Below are 23,043 nucleotides of genomic sequence, written 5' to 3'. Positions count from 1 at the left end.
AAGAATAAATTGAAACTTATGTAAAACGAAGATTATTATAATCTTTCGCAACACAGCGGCTTGTCGTTCATTAATGTTTTTTAATTTAATGGACAACATCCGCCGTAACAGGAAGAACGTTTTCTACACGTGCATATTTAAGTAGAATTTACATACGTATTTTGATTTGTGATTTTTTTCCTTTTTTTTTTTTTTTCTTTTTCAAAGAATCGAGTCGTTATTATTGAAGAAACGCAAGTTTCGAAATTATTAAATATGAAAAATTAAATTAAATATCTTCATAATCAGCGACGAATCGTCAATGAAACAACACCGAATTTTTTTCGTCTTACAAATCCTTACGTAACGTAATCCCCCCCCCCCCCCCGATTGATTTTTCTCGGTCACGGTTCCAATCAAGGGCGATCAAAGCGACAATTTATGCACCGTGTAAACGTGCACCGTGTATAACAGCATAATTACACAGTCCGGGGCTACAAATTGCGAGCGAATTTCGCGTTAGCCGCAAGTGTTTTGTTGCACGGTCATCGAGAGTCTGGCGAGGTCTAGAACGGTCGAGCGGCGGCGGTCGACTACCGCACTACCTGCGGAGTGACAGCGGAGGGAAAGGCGTCCACGGACGCCTCGTCTCGTTTACCATCGTCATTACCATCGTCATCCGTGCACGCCGGCTCCATGACGGTGTTGTTGCGCGGTTTAATTTGAATACATGAGGCAGGAAGCGGGTCCGGGCATTAGCCACGCGTGTTTCTCCCCGACGACTCGCATTATCTTTGCTTAAAACGATCCTGCGGGGGCCTTCCCCTCCCCTACCCCTCCCCTCCCCTCCCCTACGCTCTCGCGTGTCGCCATTTCTCTCGTCGACGAGCCACCTTTTCCTTCGCCGGCTAGCTATAATACCGCGAAATTCGAAAACGACCACCGACGACGCCGCTCTTCTCCTCGGATAATCAAGTTGACGAATGATTTTATATAATTCCAGATATCGATCAACGAGATCTTCTTTTTTTCTTATTGAAAATAGTTAATAGTTTCTTCAATCGTATCGAATCTCTGTTCTTTTTTCTTTTCTGATCGAGGAGGAAGGATTGAAAGAAAAGATGAGGTTGCCAGATTACAGTAACCACGTGAGATTGTCAAGTATATCGAACAATCGCATCTTGCCTGGCAAATAGATGAATGGAAAATGGGTGACGTTAGGTGACCGATCAACTTTTCTAGATTGCCAGTCTCTCTTTTTTAATTAGCACCTCGAAGGGAAGTTAAAGGATTCGCCGGCGAGTTTTCGATTGGAATCGCTCATTAACGGGGCCCGATCTGAATCCGGCTTTACACGAAACAATATAATTAAATCCGCATCAACGCGGTAATCATCGTGTGGGCCCCGAAACAGGCGAGAGAATAATAAAACCTGTTATATATATATATATATATATATATATAAACCCTTGGTTTCGAAACCAGATATTATCGTTGGGGGACGAAGAAACGACGCTCTTTATTAATAATTCTTCGTAATTCTTCTCGATAACAAATCACCGATTAATGGAGGTTGCTCGATCTGAGATAGGCTAATTAAATCGTTGCATAATTAATAAAACATTCGAATAAACGTATCGAATTTTTCTAATAAATTTTCTACCTCTTGATTCATCTTATTTATTTATACGTCAAATTCGTCGTCGATCGATCTTTCCCTATCGATTTCTATTCCATTCTTTCTCATTACTCGTATTTCCATCCCATCTGTCCATCCTCGACTCAACTCATCCCTTCACGGACTCGAGGAAATTTGCATACACGGCGGGCGCGAAACGAGAAGAAAATCGTTTCGAGGATCGCGAGAAGTCAGGCGAAATGATGATGAAAGTCGGCTCGTTTCGTGGCGCGGCTCGTTTATTTTGAGAAAAGCAGCGAAATCCATCCGATCCATCCGCCGATTTCATCCGCCGCTCTGAAACCGATTATCGCGGCAAAAAGGAAGAAGAAGAAGAAGAAGAAGGAAAGAAAGAAATCGCCGCCATTTCCCCATGGGGAATCCATCTCGACGCAAGAAAAAAAAAAGAAAAAGGAGAAAAAAGCGAAACGACCGGCTACCGGTTGCCGAGAGATTTTAATTAAATCGTATGTTAAACCCGACGATATTTCATTCCGCGGGATAAATAAGCGCGGACAACGATCTATCACCCGACCGTGTAATTATCGCCACAGATTACGACCGTCAACGTCCATGTCAACCGTCAATGTAACCGATAGCGGCCAACAACACCAATCGCTGTAACCGTTTCACTTCGCTCGCAAATTGATCGACAGATCGATACCTCTCGAAATTACGATATCCTCTCCTCGAGAGGAGAAGAGCAGCGAGGAGAGAAGAGGAGAGGAAACGCGTGCGGCGCGCGAGTTATTTCCGCGAGTGTCAGCTCGTTTTTCGTGTTACGTAACGCGCGAGCGCGAAATTAATAAAGGCCACGGGAAATTTCCAGGAATCGTTGTGGAATCGGCACGACGGCCTTCTTTCCTCGTAAGGATTACAAACGAATTCCGCCGGATGAAAAATTACGAAATTTTTTTCGAATCGATTTCCTGCCTCCTTCGTCCTTCCATTCCACGCGGATGGATCACGGACGGAGGATCCCGAAGGATCGATGCAGCGGCAAAGCAGCCGGAGAGATGTAAAAATCTCGCCTCGCTTTGGAAAATCCGAGTCATCCGAGCTGGGAAATATAATCGTGAGAAACGGCGGTGTCTTTGCCGGGGAGATCGATTAACAGCTGGCAACAAGGGGGAAGCAAGGATGGAATCAATGGTTTCTCTACGTGTTGCCCATGCTATTTAAATTGCCTCCACGTGTAATTTCTTATTCTCTATGATTGGAAAGAATGAAACGCGCGCCAACGTGCTAATCAAAAATACATTTGTCTTTGCGCAACGCGCGATAGATAGCCGACAACGGCCACCCATTATAATTGGTCTATTGAATAACGAGACAGAGATATCCAGTACCATTCCTTTCTATACTACTTTCCATACTACGAGTCAAATTGGCCGATATACATATAATGGGAAAATCTCGGGATTGGAATGGTCGATGCTCAAAAAAGAAAATCAGAAAAATTGAGTCGAATGAGAATTCACAATTCAATTGGAATTTTCTTAAATGATTAATTATAATTCGATACCTCGGCGCTATTAAATTAATCAATTTATACCGATTTCCTCGAATATCGTAAAATATCTCGATTTACCTATCGGTACTTAATTCAATAAACTTGGACGATTATAATTCTGCGCATATATTCCTGCGTATATATTATTTCGGAATCCTTATTTCCTTTCCATCCTTGGCGCAAAGCCGCCAATTAATTAAATCTCTCAAACGCGAGGATCGTAATTCAGTAGATACAAGTTTACGACTCTCCTCCAAAGGTTGAACGTTTAAAAGGTTGGGAACGACGTCCCTCAAAGGCGGAATTCTTCCTTGACATCGTCACTCCTCGATGAGAGAGGAGGAGAGAGAGAGAGAGAGATTCTCGAATCATTCCCGACGTTTAAAGCGCGAAGCGCAAAAAAGATGTATGTATACAGCGACGCGAGGCTTAACGAGAGGCTCAATAAGAATTCAATGAAAGATCGAACGGCGAAAACACCTTGGCGGCGACAAGGTTCACCTCGTCCCGGGTTATTATTCACCGCAACAAGAGCGCAAGGATTACGGCTCCACCACCGCTCCTTTCCAACGCCGTGCATACGTGCGGCGGCCTGCCAATCCGTCCTGAATTAGCATATTGGCGGCCACCAAATACGGCGAACGGCTTGGCTCGGCTCGCGAACGCTGCCGACAAATGCGATGAATATGGTGATTTCCATCATTTATCCGGCCGGCTAGGCGCAAACGTTCCTCGAGCCGCCACCATCACCGAGGAGAGTATATTAGCTCGAGGAGAGATGTATTAACGGCATCCATTTGTTGCAGGAATAAAGGTAAATAGAGGAGAAATTGGGGAATTGGAAAGGGAGTAGGAAAAAGGAATTTTACTTTACTTTAGTTTTGGAAGACTAATGATTAAAAGAAGAATTATTAGAAAATATCTCGATCCAGATATAAGATCGAATTGTATATATCATTTATCCGATACGAAGGCTTAGTCGTAATACTTTTTACTCGAGATTCCACGCTCTTTATCTCGCGATCGAAAGATTATCAAATCCATCGCGATGAGAGGAATAAATACCGGCATACGACGAGAAGAAAGACCGAGTTGATTCGGTCCGTACAACCGAAATATAAATAAATGCGAGAGAAACGGATTAACTGGGGGAGGGGAAACTTATCTTGGAGATAATGTAAAATAAAGTAGAGAGAAAGAGGGGAAAAAAATAAGTGATAAATAGCCGGTAGAATGAAACAAAGGCTGTAGTGGCGCGCTTGCGGCATTATCTTGCAGCGGTACGTGACATTATAGGTTTCATTAGGAGAGAGAAGTGCATCTCCTTTTTCGTTTTGCATCGCGAGCAGCAAGGACGTGTACCCAGCGCGTGTATCGCTCGTCTGGCTTCGACGCATTCGTCATCGCAACGCGTAGAGAGAGAGAGAGAGAGGAGAAGAGATCGTATCGCGGCAGCGTCGGAGGAAACCACGCCGCTTATAATTTGCATGTCCCGGCTGGTAACGAAGAGTTATGGCCACGACCGGAACTTTTCGCTCGCCGAGGAAAAACACCGAGATTACGATCGACGAAAGCGAAAGCGAGGTTTCGCGTCGCCTTCAGATTTATCCGTGAAAAATCATCCTTTTATCAATTTCCATCCATCCATCCAGGATCAAGGAGAAGGGTAAAAGAAAGATCGTCGTCCTCGAGCCACGTGCACCAGCAGCCACGTGGCCGCCAGCAACCCTTCGTTGCTTGAATGTTTAAAGAAAGGCGAAGGAAAGTCGGTCGCGTGTCGCGGTGATTTGTCGATGACCGTGTGTATGTGTAATACATCTTTTTGGTACACACACACACACACGAAAGGTGGCCTCGTGCGCGGAGCAAAAGGGTTGGATATATACCTGGCCGTGCGAGAGAAAGAAGAAGGGAAGGAGGGAAGAAAGAGAGGTCCGCGCGCCACGTGACCCCTGCACGGTCCTCCATTCCTTATTGGAATCTTCATGGCCCAACCTGACCTATCCAAGGTGAGATTTATCCGGCGGCTTTACCTGCCACCTATATACCCACCTCGGTACCTTCCTCTCGCCTTCGTCTATGCCTACACCCGGGAATCCCCGCATTCCCATCCCCGTGAACCGTCCACCCATCGTCCCCGGGTCACGTATCCTAGGCCCTCTCGTAAGGATCGTGTGTAACGTAACAGGTGAGATTTCCCGTGCCGTCCGGGATCTCGGCCTGTATCCACCTACGCCTAGGCCTTTTGTATTCCGAACGCTTTGACTTACTTGCGACGATCGTTGCATTCGATTCGCCAGAATCGAGTTTCTTTCTTTTTAACTCCGAAGCGAGAAATGAAATTAAAATATTTGGATTTCTTCATCCGAGGATTGTTGGATCCCAACGATTTTTCGTTTCGTTCGTCTAAAATGGCGTATACCTTTTCCCTTCCTTTTTATTCCCTCCGGTGTTGTTTACCGCGGCGAACAGACGCGTTAACGGTTCCCAGTTAGTTAAAAGTAAATTTGTTCCACGAACGAGGCGTCCAACAGTCTGGGGCCGCGCTTAATTTTCCATTGTTTTCCTCCATCCGCGTGACACGCGTCCCACGGCGAACTTTGCAATCTTCGAATGCAAATCGGCCACCTTTCGATTTTTCATAAAAAAGAAAAGAAAAAGAAAGACTCGCCTACGAGTCACGTGCCCGCACAAGCCTCCATCCTGGGAGAAACCAACACGCGGAGAGGGCCGAGGTAATAGGTGGGATTTAGCCAGAACTAGCCCCAAGCGTTCCTCCTCGCCCGGTTCTTAATACCGAAAGCCGAGTAGGCTATAATCGGAAACACCGCTGCGAGACCCGATGCAAATCTGGGGCCACGACATTACGTATTCCTCCCTCTCGCGCCTCATCTTTTTTTTTCTTTCTTTCTTTACACTTCTACCACGAATGACGTAACCGAGAGAGAGAAAGAGAAAGAGAAGGACGTAGGCTACGGCTTCCGGCTCACGGCCGAAACCGAACGTAGATGATTTCTTTCATTAAAATCCTCGTTAATTCAGGGTTCAGTCGTTTCAGAGTTGATCTAAAACTCCGTAGGGATAATTAAGCCAAGGAACGAGCAGATAATGACGTTAATTCCACGTTATATTAATTAGTCGAACGAACTGAAATGTTTTAAAACGAGATAAATTAAGGGTATCTCTATTAGGAAAACAAAGCTAAAAGCGTGGCGCGGGCGCGCGCCCGCGTTCGCGAGATCCATCGTGCTCTCCTATCTGCCTCTGATTATCTTGATCCGATTCCCGTCAAGAGAGAAAGGCAACGGAGCGAAATAGGAAGAAGCGAGCGGCGAGGAGGGGAGAGAGAGGGAATAAGCCTCTTCGTTATTCCAACAAAAGGCGAAAGCCTATTTACCTTCGTAATCGAATTATAATCCGTGGTTGAAATCGTTCCAACACGGGTCGAAATTCGGTATTTCCTCGAGGAAGGAATGATCTCCTGATAGAGAGGAAGGGGAGAGGCGTTATTCACTCGAGTTTGCGTTTGGCCTACGAAATTTACACGAACGTGAAACACCGAGTGTTTGGCCGAGGCGGGCCGCGGTTGTTTCCGGTCCTTCCCTCCTTCTCTTCCACGTTTCAAAGCGGCCGTCGTCTTCTTTTTATCGACGACGCAGCACCGACACACAGAGGAGAAAAAGAGAGAGAGAGAGAGAGAGAGCCAAGCCTTCATTTCTCAAGTGACGCGAGCGAGAGATTGGAGATCGATAAAAGGCCGTTTCACCCGGCCCGATAGCGACGCAAATCGAAGAAAAATAAATACGGCATATTATTCAGTCAGGATTAATCGATCGACATGAGCAATGTCAACAAACGCGATTTCTTTTTGCTCGAAACGCGTAGATATCCGTGGCATGCGGTGGCCGCGCATCTCGTCGCCCGGGAACCGACCGCCCCCGATCAGAATCCCCGATCGAACCTACCACGACCACGACGACCGCTCTCTTTCGTGTTATCGAACGCGAGGGATGTTAAGAACGTAGATCGAGCTCTCGATTGCATAGCTGTTTACCGTGCACGGATCGGAGAGGAGAGATCGAGCTCTTTGCGAACCATATTTGCGAATACACAGTATTTTAGAAATAAATTTCCTGTTTGTACACGCTTTTTCGTTTCCAAGAAATGAGCGGGAATGATGATCTTTTGATAGGGTCGAAATGGGTGGGTATTTTTAAGCTCGATCTTAGGATTATTTGATGTCGGAACAATCATGGCCGATCTTTGTCTTCTCTTCGAGATTACGTAACGAACAAGTTAATGGATCTAAAGGTATCTCTATCGTATCTGTCTGGGCATTTTTTTTTCTTTTTTGTGAAGATTTAATTCCACCCATTATCTTCAACTACGAAAATTTATAAATTATTTTTATTACGTTCTCAGAAACCAAAACGAGTCGATTTTCCTGATAATCCTGATGGCAATGATTTTCCACGTTTCAAAATTGATTTCGATGATCAAGTCGAACAATCGTAAGTGAGATTAGACAATGCGTTATGGAAAAACGATGTGCTTATTCGTGACACGCGGCAATGAAAATGTTAAAATAACAAAGGAAGAGGGGGGGAACGTGTTTCGGCGGGCGAGAGAAGTTGGCCGAAGAGAGAAACGACTTCGAGGAACTGTCGTCGTGTCGTACACGAAACTCGAAGATCAATGAAGATCGCGGATGAAAGCGGAGAGAGAAAGAGAGAGAGAGAGAGAGAAAAAGGAAACGAAGAATCGTGAGTACTCTCACGAGTCGAAAAAGGGGGACCCCGTCCAATTTTCCGCACGCGAGTGATCCGACGGTACTCGAGAGAGAGCTCGAACGTTTCTCTCGTTTTCTTGCCGAGATATTCGGCTTAACGAACGATAAACAGACGACTTTTACCTCTCCCTTTTCTAATAATCACCGCGTTAAGAACAACTCGTTTCCCGAGAAGGGAATTATTAAATTCGAAACGAGATTCGCGAACCGGAAGAAGGAAGAAAGGTAGAAGAAGGAAGTAATAAGGAATCATCGACAGAGTTTCCCACTACGCTTGGATTGAGCGACGATTCATCGGCGATGATGAAACCGTTAAAGGGCGTGTAATAACTTCTTCCCTCCTTTCTTTCGCGCGATTTGCCGTCCAATATTGTCGTTAATTAATTTATGTGGCCGGTTCGAAGAATGATAATTGACAGAAATCGCGAGATCGATCGACGATCGTTATCTCGTTTCGAGTTTTGCAACGCGTATCAGAGAGAAAGAGAGAGATCCTGATGATCGTTGGACGGAGAACGAAACGCATTCAACGTTGCACGGCTTGTTAAAGGAGGGAACGTCGTCGTCGTCGTCGGAATATGTCGCTGGAACGAGGAGGAGCAACGACTCAACGAAATATCCGAAAGAGGGGGAAACAAGGTGGATGGGAGAAACGAACGAGGGAGAAAGAGAGGAAAAAAACGCGGGGAAGAGTCTAGGTAAGAAGAAAAGCGGGATACAGGCACGTACACGCGGCATAGACGGGGATGAAATCAATATGGAGAGCGTATCGAGGAAAATTATTGTTATCAAGGGGGGGGGGGGGTTAGGGCCATCCACCGTGAAACGTCATTTTCAGGATCATCGTTGGCGGATCATCACCGATAGGGATTGGCCGACAGCATAGAATCTAATTATGTGATAAACATTGTTGCGCGGCACACCTGCTCGTAAATAACATAGAATCAAACACGTATCACGTTACGCCGTAATACACGATGGGCCTCGGGAGAGGAACAGGTCCGTGGACCTTTCCTCCGCGAACTCCTCGATCGGTTGTATCCTCGATACACGCGCAGGCAAGCTTGTTCCTTGCCAGGATTAATTATATTATATTTCCCCCGTAACGTAAATTAACACGACGAAAAGAAGGAGGGACCTTAGTAATTGCGCTTTTCGTGAACGCGACGAAATCGACACCTTTCGTTCGCGCGAAAATCGAAGATCGATCGATCAAAAAAAAAAAGAAAGAAAGAGAGAGAGAGTGTCATTTTCGAGAAGATAAGAACGACGATCGGTTTAACAAGAGGCGAAGAAATGGTCAATCGTTGGCCGGGTGTATAAAATAACTCACGGGTGTTAAACGTTATATAAGGCGGGCATTATCTGGAGCACTTTACGTTTTCACTTCAGAAATGGATTTTTCGTCGTATCGCGTTGCTCATCGAAAATAACCGCGCGATCACGCGCGCGCTTACGTGGAATATTTATTCAAACAAGCCTTAGCGCTAAGACCTTATCGACAGATACGATATCGGCCGACTTTTTCTCACAGCCAACGCCGTTTGTTTGCCGTTGCATTTTTGAATATTAGTGCAATTATGTAGAGACGTGCGTATACATATTCGACGAATAGCAAAGTGTTCCGAGTGGAGTAGAAAAAAAAAAAGAAAGAAAAAAAACGCATCGAGCCACGATAATTGCGGATTAAACATTAATACAGCTCGCAGTATCGATAATATCAAAATCAAAGATAACTCTTCTCTTTTTTTTTCCTTTTTTTTTTCTTTTATTCTATTTTTATTCCTTTTTTTTTCCCAAAGTCATTTTATTAACTACTTAACGACGCTGGATCGAAACGTTATTGTATCGTTTCTTCTATCGAGATAAATGCATAGTAGAGTTGTTCAATTTCTCGTAACCTGACTGCTAACGAAGATGACGATTTTATTATATTTTTATTTTTCCTTCTTCTTCTTTTTTGGTTTATTTCTTCTTCTTTTTCTTTTTTTTTTTCCTCGTTTCTTAACGTTGTTTCTTAACGAACGCGCAACGTGTTCGTTATCAGGTTAATTCACAACGCTGTTTACATTGCATTTTATTGAAACTAATAAAGATCCGGTTGTTTAGAATCAGATAATGCTCGCCTCGACATGTATCATGTTTTAATTACGATCATTCTTGTTTTCACGGTATCGCGGGGCTCACGACACATTATACCGCGATAATAAACACGAAATGATAACTCGATGTAAAACCGAGTTATAAGTACAATAATATTTAGTTTTTACAAAATAATCAAATGTTTTATCGACGATGGATCGAACCATATATATACCCGATATATATATATATATATATATCTGTATAGAATAAAAGATATACGGGCATTTTTCTTGATCCTTCTCCGTCTCTTTCTTTTACTTGTAATCATCGACCTACACTTTATCGGGGAATGCATCGAAAAGAAGTTTTTTTTCTAGTTTTATCTATCGATTGTGCGACTCTCCACGTGCCTAATATACTTCAAACACGTTCCATTGAGACGAATTAAAAGAATTAATATAATGTGTTTAACGTGTCCCTAACAATTTTTCAAAAATCTAAAATCATTATACGAGCTTGATACGAGAAATTATTATCTCAATAGTGTTGTGACTCATACGTGATTAATAAGACGCAAATTATTGACACAATTTTAATCAGCTCATACGATAGATTTTTAAGATAAGTATAAAAGAGATTATAAAAGAGTGGCGCTCAATAAATGAATGATCACTATTTCCTTTCCAACTAAATAATCGATGATTATCGATTTCTGCTTATTGATAAGAATGCCAAGTATTCTTTTTTTTTTTATTCGAAAAAATTTATTTTTCACTCGCACGAATATTAAAGCGAAATAAAATAAAATAAGATAGTTTCTCTTCGGATCAAATAATTTTAAAGAAGAAAAGATTGCGTATAAAATTATTCTTTTGATTTAGAAGAAAAAAGAAATGAAACTAACGAAAAGAAAATATATTTTTCTAAAAACTAATTATTGAATAGCGTTATTTAATTGATAAGTGTTTATTTCAATTGTACCTGCACCAATAAAAATGCTAACTTTTCCTTGAGCGACAAACAAGGAAATTTATCCAATTTACTCCTTAATTTCTCTTTTATCGATCAAAAAAAATATCGTATCCTGTGTCGAACGGAAAAGAAAAAACGGAAACGAATCTGCATTCTTGCAACGACGGAATTATCTCAAAACGATCGAAAACCTACGATGAACCATTTGTTTCCATCGACACCTGCATCTACAACTTACAACGAACAATTTTTTTCTTAGATACTTTACACGTAATAACTGGAAGGGAAAAAAAAAGAAAAAACAGAACTCCTCCCTTCTTACTGCAAAATCCTCACAATTATCCCTCGAATTTTAATTAACGTGCACGCACACGTTCCTTCGAACGAAACGTTATACGAATTTATCCGTCAAGAATTCCCTTATCGCGGAGGGGAATCGTTGGTGGAGGCGCACGCAAGCAGCAACGAAACGACGACGAGCGAGTAGAACGAAAGGAATATCATCTAAAAGGGAATTCACCTTCCCATCGTAAAATGCCGTGCCGCCGCAATTGGCGAAACCTGCCTTTTGCCTGCGTTTTGCGTACGGGGGGGAGAAAAAAAAAAAAAGAAAAAAAGAAAAAAAGAAAAACGCAACGAGACGCAACGAAAGGTTGCCAGTATATTTCAGGTAAATGCCCGATTCTCGACGCTCGTTCCTACAAATGGAATCAACAATGCGATTCGACCATTTGGGGGTTGGAGCAGCAACAAAGGCCCCGTGCCAAGGTTGCGCGGGGGTGGCAGTGTCGGATGCGAGCGGGGAGGCTTCTCCATTGACAGCTGACGGATCGAACGGTTTTCCCCCAAAATGCACGGGATCGTTTCATGTTTCGTTCGCGGACAAATAGCGGCTGGCATGACGCACACGTTTCGTTTGTCTCGGAAATCTCCGGTTTCGTTACTGAACCAACTCTTTGGGAAATCGTTTCGGGAAGAGAGGGAAGGGGATAAATAACTCGATGATCATTCCATTCTCGACTATTTTGATTACACGGTGAATTTATATTTTTGATCGTCCTCGAATATTTTTTCTTTTAATTCGATTCAGGAAACGAAAGATCGTAGAACGAACAATTGGAAATGCGATATCATGCGTTATTAATACAACGATTCTCTCGTGTTTTTTGTTTTAAAAAATTTATTCACGAGAGAAGGAGGAGGAGTTCGAGAAGAAATCAAGAGTTATAAAATTTCCTTCCCTTTCCGCGTAATTTTGTATATTATTCTATGTAAAAGAGGAAATGAAACGCTGCACTTAATCTACACGATAACTTTGATTAATTTAAGATTCATAATTGATTGGATTCTAAGAACGCTATCAAATGTAATATTTCGAGGAGCGGAATTCCTAGATTTTTCAGATGACTAACTCGTTACGAAAACGAATGCAAAATTGGAATTATCAATTCCGTTTATCACCGATATTATAATTCATCGCGTCATTCTCGTACGCGTCATACGCGATTCCATATGGATATTTCTTTTTTTTTTTTTTTGCAGAAACGAATAATACGAATAATAATAATTTGAAAATGACAGACTCACCATTTTCGGTGCCTCGAAGTGGGCCGGAAGGGCTACCGCCGGTGGAGACTCCTTCGTCCTCGCTGCTGCTGCTGCTACCCTCACTCGGACTGTAACTTCTCCTGCTTCCCGTCCCTCTGCCGATCTTCTGCCCGCTACCGGTTGTCCCATTATTATTATCGTGTATCCTATCCTGCAGTCTCTCGTACATAGTCCTTACGCGAGAATGTAGCCTCTGTTGTTGAAGGGAACCGACCGAAAAGTCCAAAGGTTGGTCGATCTCCGATTGTATCTGCGACTGTCTCTGTACTTGTCCACAAACCGAGCCAACGACCAAACTCTGCGACTGGACAACTTGCTGTCCAATGGGCGATATTTGTTGCTGTTGCTGTTGCTGCTGTTGCTGCTGTTGCTGCTGTTGCTGCTGCTCCTGATGAACGGTGCTCGGCGGACTCCACCATTGGTGCCCACCCTGTATAGACCTCCAAGCCTCGATCGTGTTGTTGTTCGTCGGGCTGGTCTGCTTCTGCTTCTGTTGCTGCATCTGCATCTGCTGTTGCGACTGTTGCTGCTGTTGAACCATCGCAACCTCGACCAGGTTGTTGTTCTCCAGCAGATGCATGCTGGGGGTCTGCGTCATCGACGACGGCAGAACGAAAGGGGAGGCGCCCACCAAAGGTGGGCTAGACTCTTGACGCTGTCGATGGATGGAATGATGATGTTGTTGCCTGTGCTGCGGCTGCTGTTGAATAGGTTGCTGCTGTTGCTGCTGCTGGTGTTGCTGTTGCGAACTGGATGGTATCACAGACGAAGGCGGAATTTGCCGGACGGTTCGCGCCGCCTCGGCGACCCACCGGCGCACCGCCTCGCTGTCGAGGCCCGCCAGCCCTGCGGACTTTGTTTTCGACTGTCCTCCGGGCGATGATAAACCCTTATCGGGTATCAGGCCGGGTAGCGCGAGGACCCCGGTACCCGCCACCGCGACCCTGGGTCCCGAAACGCCCCCGTAAGCAGCCAACGCCGCGAAATCCAACGTGGTCACCTGCTGGCTCCCTTTGTTGGACAAGCTAAGCTTTTCTTCGCCCTCCGTGTACGAATTTGATATACTTTTATCGTTTTTGTCGTTGGTTAAAAGCGTCGAGCAATGGCCAATGGTCAGGTGTTGCACTTATCGGGAATGAAAGCTCCACGAAGACGAGTACGTTACGTAGATTTTTGAGGTTATTTTCGAAATCGAGGTTAACGAAACAGAAGCGAATTACGTATATAAAAGATCCTCAAGACGTCTATTATCCTTCGATATCACAGTATATTCCTGTAGAAACACTACACTGATAAATGAGCACAGATTATATTCCTTCGAACGTATTCCAGTCTCGCACGGTAGTCACTACTTGGTTATGTACGTTTATCCTTCACGTTCATTATACGAACACTTCTTAATGAATATATAGTTATTAAACGGAACAGCGTGACAAGTGTGTGCCGTCGTTATTTCCTTCGCATATCGTCCCTGGCCACGTTTCCCGTTGAATTCACCTGTCATCCGAATGCCAAACACACCTCACCGTAAATTTTGAACCGACACCAACGCCAACTGTCAACGGCTATTGCCCAAGTTTCCCGCGTTTTTACCGGGAGAATCGTGTCTTTTATAACCCGCGAATATTCAAAAATCCTATTGTCTCTCCGATCTGTCAGTGACGCGTCAGATACCCAGCGTCACCCATCGGCCAATTCACGAACGATTCCGATGCTAATCACCGAAACGAGCACGAGCATCGTAAGTTATTTCGAGTTAGATCTCAAAATCTAATTCAGAATCCTTCCAATGCCATCAGAAACTGTCACGAATATTCACTGTCTCACTGTTTCGACGCTGGCAATTATTCCCGTTCCGTGGTTCCGCGTTCCACACGTGCGGTACCGTTTCGTCATAGATTCACACACACCGCGCGTCAGCTTCCCTCTCGCGAGAATTGAGCTGTCCGCGGTGCGGGATCTCGTAGAAAGAGCAAAGTATCGTTATCGCAGGCACACGAGCATCCGCGACGAGCTACGACGGTGGCAGCTACGGCTGCGGCGGCTGGTACGGCGGTCAGATGCTGTCGCGTGCATGTGTGCAGCTACACTAGAGGGCCCACGTACGCCCGGTCGGCCGCCTACCGGCCACGGGGAACGCGGACGCGTACACGGACCGTGGAACGCAAAGTGGGGGAGTTGCACAAAGAAGAAAAGAGATGGAGCAACGCTAACCTCGGCTCGAAAGGCTGAGTGTACGACGAAGAGGTTAGATTGGAACGAAAAGCAGCGGACGGACGCCTGGACGCTTATGCTGGTGGGGAAACAAGCAGCGTCGGTGGGGAATGGTGCTCCAATCGCAAAGAAACGCGGATCACGCGCGGCTCCGCCCGGCAAGGAAAGGCGAGTTCTCTGGTCGCGAGCGCGAACGCGCCTTTTTACCTCGCGTGTACCGGCTACTACTTACTGCTGCAACGAAACCACGATTAAAGAGAGAGAAGGTAAGTCCATTTGCATATGCGAGAGAAGCAACCAATCGCGGCACACGTCGCTCCCCTGTCGATATATCAACGGTAACGATTAACACTTTCAAATTAATTCGAAAAACAAGTGACATGTCTTTAGCACAACCGTTTTCGTAAACGTCAAGTAACGACTAACTAATTATGAGGGCGCTCTATATAATATGCGCGCGACTCTATTAATTCAAGTAGGTGGCACAGGTGGCGTTTTTTGGCAGTCGTGCGTGTTCGTGATATATTTCGTAAATTATAAAATCGTTTCGTTTGAAGTTTTAATAGTAATTTTTCGCAAAATATCTGTTTAAAGTGTTCTTTACGAAGTGCAAAAGTAGTGTACTCGTTATTGGTCGAAATAAAGAAAAGTAGAATAGTAAATTGCAAGTGTTTTAAACTTGCTTCGCGTGCTAGGTTATATATATTGTACCACTTTGCTACAATTTGAATTTTAGAATGTTCGTTTGGTGAGAAATAATTCGCGCCACGTGAAATGTATATGATAGTTTTTCGAAACTTTTAGTCGAAATCTGTGATTCTATGATTCGAATTGACTAATACATTTTGGGAGTACACTGGAGAACGAAATATCCGGCTAATACTTTATGCTGATGAGTCTCAGGTTAACAGCAAACCGGTAAGTACTTGTACAGGTTAAAACCGGTCGGTTCAACGATCTCTCGAACAATAGATTCATTGTGTGTTGAATACGTTCGCATTAACAAATGTATTCAAACAATCAATAATGCATAATATACGAATATTATAATCAGCCATTAACAGTATCGAAAAAATATAGCAATTATATCGAATCGAATATATCGAACGTATCGAATATATCGAATCTTTGATATCAAGCTACATAATTCGAAGTAAATTTAAATTCGAGTATCAAAAACCTTACGAATTTTTATGAAATTAATCAAGGATATTACGTATACGTTCTGAAATATATTTTTCCGAAAAATTTCTAATCTTATCGTCATTCTATCGAATTATAAAAATATTCACGCATTCTATCGAGTCGAATACATCGAACGTATTGAATATATCGAACGTATCAACATAATTCGAATTATATTTAAACTCGAATATCAAAAATATTGCGAATTTTAATGAAATTAAACTTAAGATATTATACCTACGTTCTGAGATCTATCTCAGCCGCCATTATTCTCCGAAAAATCTCCAACCCTGTCGTAACTCTGCCGGGTTATAAAAATATTCGCACACCCCCTATTTTCGGCCGCCATTCCTCCAAGTCTCACCTATCATATTTCCATGCACACACATCGGAAGCCCACCACTCCTAACATTTGAATGCGGCATGCGCAGTGCCGGTATATATATAAAAAAAAAAAAGAAAAAATAAGACGCTTTAAACTGGGCCTTTATTGGTCGTAGGAGCCGTGCAGAATCCCCACCCACGCGCCGTTTTCCCTCGCGTACACAAGCATCCCTGCCATTCTTCCTCTTTTTATCGCGCTATCATATTTCCATACAGCCACCGGCCGCCACCACCACCGTGGCCACCACCTCCACTCGATACCCAGGTCGCCCAGATTTGAATCCGGCATGCGCAGTTCCCCGCGCAAAAAGGGCGCTTTAAAGAGGTTCTTATTGGCCATGGGAACGTCACCCCCACTCCTTATCGCGTGTACCGGCTACCTAACCTTGCGAACGCGGCACCCTTCCTTCTTATCGCGCCCTCCCCTCCCCTGAACCTCCCCCTCCTCGCGCACGTTTCCTTTTTTTCGCGTTTTCTCTCCCTCTGATTCTTTCTTCCCCTCCGGCCTGCCCCACCACCCCACGGTTGCATGGCTCCCACATCTAGACTAGAAACGAGCATCCCCTCGCCACCCTGCCACCACCCCCACGTTGCACACGTATATACGTACACACACGTGTACAAAGGAAGGCGCGACAAGGATGAATAGCGTCGAGGGATGAAGATGAAAGCGGGACATACCGAGAGGGATAGGGGATAGGTGGTGGCACGAGGGAGACGAAGAGGAGAGCGTGCCGGTATTGATTTTAATGACGCCCCTACCTTACGCGAATTCACGAAAGAGGCGCGAATAATATCTACGCGCTCTGATTCCGGGAAAGTCGAGGCGAAAGCTTTGCGAGAAGCGTGTATAGATATTTCCCTGAAATCGTCTTGTATCTTTCTCTCTCTCTCTTTCTCTTTTATTCTGTTACTTGTTACTCGTTTTATACGTATAAAACGAGAGATACGTTTATAGAAGGGGGATATTATTATAAATGGATCGAGGTGTGAAACGAAACCTCCTTCTTCGTCAAGTGGCGAATATTTCCATACCGTATCTGATTGAATAAAGGGTTGGGACAAAAAAAAAAAAAGAGGAGGAGAGAGGCCGGTCATATTTATGTATGACGCGCGTGCCAGTGGATAAAAGCACTTGCCGAAAAATCAAGCGGCTCGAGTGGCACTAAACGGAAGGGTGTTCAAATACCCATACCCGGGACCCTAATCTGAATAAGGTGAACCCTTTCTCCCCGGGCGAGAACCCTCTTTTTTTTCTTTTTTTATTCATCGCGTGCAGGTATTTGCATGACCCTGCAATGATCGCAGGTGTCTCCCCTCCTTTTTCTCATTCACGAGTTGAATGGAAATATAAACGGCTCTGGCGAGGACAAGGGGTAACTCGGTGTATGCGTGTATGGAAATGGCAAAGCGGCAGTGCGCCATTTGCACGATCAAGATCACGGTAATAGATCCTTAACTGGTCGTATTTTAATTCGATGAAGTAAGGGGGGCGAAAAAAGGCGCGCACACCTGTGCGCGAATCCCCTAATCCTCGTGAACAGGTGAACTCCTCCGTAGAATTTAATTTTTTAATACACCGAGTTTTCATTTCGCGGGCAGATAATTTACGCTCATTAAATTATCATGGGTTGGCTCAACCCCCTCGGCTGTTAAAAAAAATTTCTCCTCGAAATATTCTACTCGAGAAATTACAGCACGCTTATTATTATCTTTCTACACGCTGATCGTCTTCTTCTTTTTTTTTTTCTCGATTATTTCCGTTACTTCTTACTACTCATTTCCATCGCACGGTCGAAGAAGAGTAGGCTTTTCTTTTTTCAAGACACCCGGTAGGGCAGAGCGCACAGCCGCTGCCTCCTGACCCCATGACCCTCTCACAAACCCTACGACCTGTCTATATGCTGTATACGTGAATTGCAGGCTACCATTCGGCCACCTGCGGCTTCTGACATCTCAAGCAGCATCGGTAGTGACCGGGCGAACACCTCTCTTTGCACGCGCGAACACACTCCTTGACAAAGGTGTATTATCCCTCGCCCTCGGCTTTCCTGAAAACCTGTTTGCAGGCGCGCGCGCGCCGCGACGCCTTTGTGTCCCCTACGCAACAAGTCACAACATCATCAAAATCGTAAAGTACAAGCCAATCTCGCGACGTTAATTGCTTTCGCATCGTCCACCTCGGATTTTTTTTTTTTTTCTCTTTTTTTTTTTCCTCTTTTTTTTTTTCTCTCTTTTTTTTCTTTTCCTTTTTCTTTTTCTTTTTTTTCACCCGTCCCTCCACTACCTATCACGATTCTATTATTAGCATTCCTTCGATACCATGCGTTACCTGGAATTAAATTACAAGAAAATACCGATGCCTGCGTTACTCAGAATTCGATCGAAACAATTTTTCCATCCAGTGTACGACCTACATTTCCTAACTGTAACTCGTCGATTAATCGATTCCTCTCGACGTTTTTCTTTCATTATTATTATTATTATTATTCTTCAAAGAAATTTCTCAATAATGGTGAAATTCGAACGAATAATACGCATACGCATACGGGATACAGGCGAGTTCGAGTTGGGATTCTTTCTTGTCGAAAGTTGTGTTACCGTTATGTCGATTTTTTCAAGTAGGGGAAAAAAAAAAAAAAAAAGAAAAGAAAAAAAAAGAACGCAGAGAAAGGAAACGCGACACGCGAAATTCCTCCAGCGCGCTCGCCTCCCTGCGAAAATCGTTTCGGCCCCCCCAAGGAGGAGCTCTTTTAGACGAGCCATGAATCGCCACCCTCGAGGAATAATAAAAGATCTCCCGTCACGAGGGAAATTAGAGGTTTTGATTCCGTACGGTGTGCGTACAATCGTTTATTCCTATCCGGGGGGAGGGGAAGTTTTAACTACCACTCGTTTCAAGTCTGTTCGAGGAGCCAGGTGCGTCAAAACACTTATTTTCCTTTGATGATTTGTTGGGACGCGGAAAACTGGGCCAATCTCGATAGGGTTTCTGACCAACTTGTAAATCTCTCTCTCCCTTTTTTTTAAAGATTCTCGACAATTCACCACATACGTTACATAGAAAAAAAAAATATATGTATATATATATGTAATCTTGTTGAGAGGTGTGAAAATATTTTTCTTTTCTTTTCTAATTCTACTCTCGTGCCCACTTAATCTCAAGTATGTTTTTTTTTCCCTCGTTTACTTTTTCACATCTACTTATCGAATATTTTATCGAGTAGATTTTTTTCACGTTTTTCAACGGTGTTTTTTTTTCCTTCGATTCCATTCTCTCTTATTGTTCATCCTCTTCAGGATGATTTTTTTTTTTTTTCTAGAATTTTCATCCACTTGCGGAAACTCGAGACGCATCTCCCTCTCCCCCGTCCTCCTCTCCCCCTTCTCCCCGGCAATTGTTCTGCCCACTTTTTCGCGCGGGAAACTTCTTAAGAGGCCGGTCGAACTTTACTGGCTCTCTCTATTCTCACCGAAAACGGAGCTCGTTTTTCTCTCTTTCTCTCCCTTATTCGTTCCCTCCCTCCTTCTCATCCTCTCCTGCTCTCTCTCTCTTTCTCTCTAATTCAGGTCGAGCGGTTTTCTTCGACGAGTCGGCAATTTGACGAGGGAGGGAAGGAAGGAAAGAAGGAACAACGATTCATAAAAAAAAAAAAAAAAAAAAAATCCAAATAAACTGCATAACGTACACGGGACTGTCCGGGACCGTTTTACAGTTTCCCTGGACCGTTTTACCATCCGTAATATACTTTCACCGATGCACCGAAATCTTGGCTCGTAGTAAGGGTCCAGGTAGCGGCAGTATCGATCCATTCGTATCACTTATTACTCCACTAATTGCTTTACGACGCGGCATTCACTCCAAGAAACTCCCCAAAGAAGTAGATTTCTTTTTTTTCCTTCTTTTCTTTCTTTCTTTCTTTTCTTTTCCTCTCCTCTCTACATCTTTTTTACGACGGGTATATATACATATATATATATATCTCCTCTACAGAAAATTCTAAAATGCCGCCCCATCTTCCATTGGACGTCCCCGGCAATCCTGGCCCATTATCCTGGCCCGTAATCCTATTATAAAATCATTCAGAATTATTGATCCACAGAAGGAGAAAACTGTTCGCATAATGGGCGTTGTTTATTAAAGCTTTAGAAAGCTCGTTCCCCAAATAGATGGACCCATCGATTCGAATGGGCTGTCACAGGTGAAATATATTATAAGGGAACAATTAAGACAATTGGTCACAGGCAAATCCTTCGGGCCACACCTGAAAAATTCCCTAATGAAAGGGAGATGTTGAGGAGTCGTTCGGAAAAAGCTTGCCTACGCAGGTTTCGAGGGAAATTCGAAGGGCGTCCGTTTCGTGCTGCAACGATTAATTCGTTGGGCGCCGGGGGCGTGAAATCGAAAGCTCCGTTCCCGGGATTTTCGGCCCGCGGGGATAATAATGAGGTTTTGGGGGTTTTTTCTTTTTCCTTTCCCTTCCCTTTTTTCTTCCTCCTTCGAGCGACGCGAGCCAGCAACCAGCCTGCGGATCAAAGAGAGCCGACCCGTGCCCTCCCTATCGTCTTTCGCAATTTCAAGGCCTTTCTCGGACACCTCCAGCGTCGACTTCCATTTTCCGGACGGTTCCCTTCTCGGCGCGGGCCGAGCCACCCTTCGACCGCTGGAAAGAAACTTCTCCTCCTTTTACCATACGACGCTTAAGGGGCGATAAGCAAACTCGTTTCCACGATTGCGGAATACGCCGTTTTGATCCAGTTCTCCCTCTTTGATAATTTAATCCTAGATTTTCTACATGCGCCCAATCTCCTTTTCAATTGAAAGATATCCTATATAGTTCAAATATTCCTCTTTTATTTTTATAGAATTTTTATTAGCTATACTCTGTATATATATATAGGATGTTCCTCCATGATGATAAAATTGTCAGTTTTTTAAAATTTGCTTCGTCTTATTAAAGGGGATCGTTTGTTGTAGAATGAAGTCCGTTTTAAATTAGACGAATTTTAAAAATAAACGATATTTTTCGTATCGATGAAGAAGAGTTAACAAATTGCACGGTGCGATATGGTAGGAAACTCGTGTTCCCTGGATCAGTCGTTAGATCAGCTCGGTTTCAAGGAAGTTTTGAATTAAAAGAAACGGAACTCTCAATTCCCGGCGTAGTAGCAGGCCGGTCGTGCACTCGCGATATCGTGGCACGCGTGACAGAGCGCGAGCAAGCTTGTGGTAATTTTCCTGGCATTACGCATGTGAGGGAGCGTAGTAACGTGCGATTATAAAATAAGCGGTTCCTTTTGTGGTAATTAGCGGATCAAGGACAATGAATTCGGGAGAACGAATGCTATTACGATCGTTATAACTGCATCTCCATTCCACAATCCGCAAAATCGAATCATTCCTTTCCCACGACTTCGTTATTTAAACGAATTTCCCTCGTTTCATTGATTTTCCAATATTAACAACATATGCATATACGAGCACCATTTCATGCAATATATAAAACAATCTCGACTCATTATCATGCGATTTATCTAGATGTTATTTCTTCTCTCGCCGATTTTATCCGCGATTCAGAAAAGTCTCACGTCAATCTTGCCCCCACTGAGGGATTAGGCGGCAAAAAGTGGGCGCATTCGTAGCGATATTTCGCGGACACAAGCACGATCTCGTTGACGTTCGCCTCTCGCGATTTGCCAATTGTCTAATGCGAATTGTCTCCATCCCATCCTCGAGCGGCATTCCATCCGTCTCCAACCGGTCCCACTTCTTCTTCTTCTTCTTCTTCTTCTTCTTCTTCTTTTCGCTCGCCCCTTTTATTCCGCGGAATATTCACCGGATTAAGGTAATTGCTCGCTCCGCATAAGCGCATTCCGCGTGGGCCGCGTGCGTACAACACGCGTGCAACACGCGCCCGTGAAGGCGTGAGACCGATCGTTTGCGCAACTCTCCTTTTGTTTTTGGAAATCATCCCTTCATATTTTTATTCTTCTCCAAATTATTTTAATTTCGGGGGATGATTGGCAAGGATTGTTCCAAGTATGCACGTTACACGTCTTCGAGATTCGTTATTGTTATTCAGATATCATCGTTGGAATGCGTAGAGACGATAAACGTAATAATTATTATTTTATCCGTTTATCAAAATACAGGAAGAAATTCTATATATATATATATATGATGGAGGAAAGTGAACTTTATTGACAATGCTGGTTGCACTTGTTTAAACACCGGCCTTGAATCGTCGACAGAGCAGTTTGCAGAGCTGCCAACGAATGTTTCTGCCCAATTTAATCGAAATTAGGAGCGCGTAAAATAATATAACAATCTTCTTCCCTAATCAAATTAAACTCTTTCCTCCTCCTCAATTTTCCAAGCAAGGAACGTAAAAAATTTTCTTTCGTTCGATATTCAGTCGCTCGAGAATTATCTTGTTCGTTGGTGGAAAAAAAATCTGCGAGGCCGCAGCGTTTAAACGTCGCGTGTAAAACATTTTGGAGGCAAGGATATACTGTTTCGCCGATGGCAATGGCAGCGTAGCGCCAGCAGTGGTAGCGACTCATGGGGTCGAGGTCTAAGCCGGCGGTGTTGGGTTTCACAGCGATATCAAGCGTAATATAGCACGCGCCTCAATT

The 23,043-nt window shown here is 44.0% G+C and overlaps 2 protein-coding genes across 5 annotated transcripts in view; one reads left to right on the top strand and one right to left on the bottom strand.

Annotated features, from left to right (window-relative positions):
- The window catches only part of LOC727092 (protein nubbin), a 110,674-nt gene extending 95,971 nt beyond the window's left edge, over positions 1–14,703 (bottom strand). Inside the window, exon 1 of one of the 3 annotated variants that reach the window (XM_016911871.2) lies at positions 12,604–14,703. In XM_016911871.2, the coding sequence (XP_016767360.1) occupies positions 12,604–13,222 (619 nt within the window). In that variant the 5' untranslated portion in view covers positions 13,223–14,703. The remainder of the gene's footprint in view (positions 1–12,603) is intronic. The other 2 variants (XM_006558673.3, XM_006558674.3) reach the window with 2 other exon arrangements.
- The window catches only part of LOC102654745, a 70,356-nt gene continuing 61,693 nt past the window's right edge, over positions 14,381–23,043 (top strand). Inside the window, exon 1 of one of the 2 annotated variants that reach the window (XM_006558675.3) lies at positions 14,381–15,104. In XM_006558675.3, coding sequence (XP_006558738.3) covers positions 14,414–15,104 — 691 coding nt within the window. In that variant the 5' untranslated portion in view covers positions 14,381–14,413. The other variant, XR_003304505.1, reaches the window with a different exon arrangement.

This window comes from Apis mellifera, linkage group LG4 (genome assembly GCF_003254395.2).
Source record: "Apis mellifera strain DH4 linkage group LG4, Amel_HAv3.1, whole genome shotgun sequence".
Lineage (NCBI taxonomy): Eukaryota > Metazoa > Arthropoda > Insecta > Hymenoptera > Apidae > Apis > Apis mellifera.
This window is presented reverse-complemented; position numbering and strand designations above follow the sequence as displayed.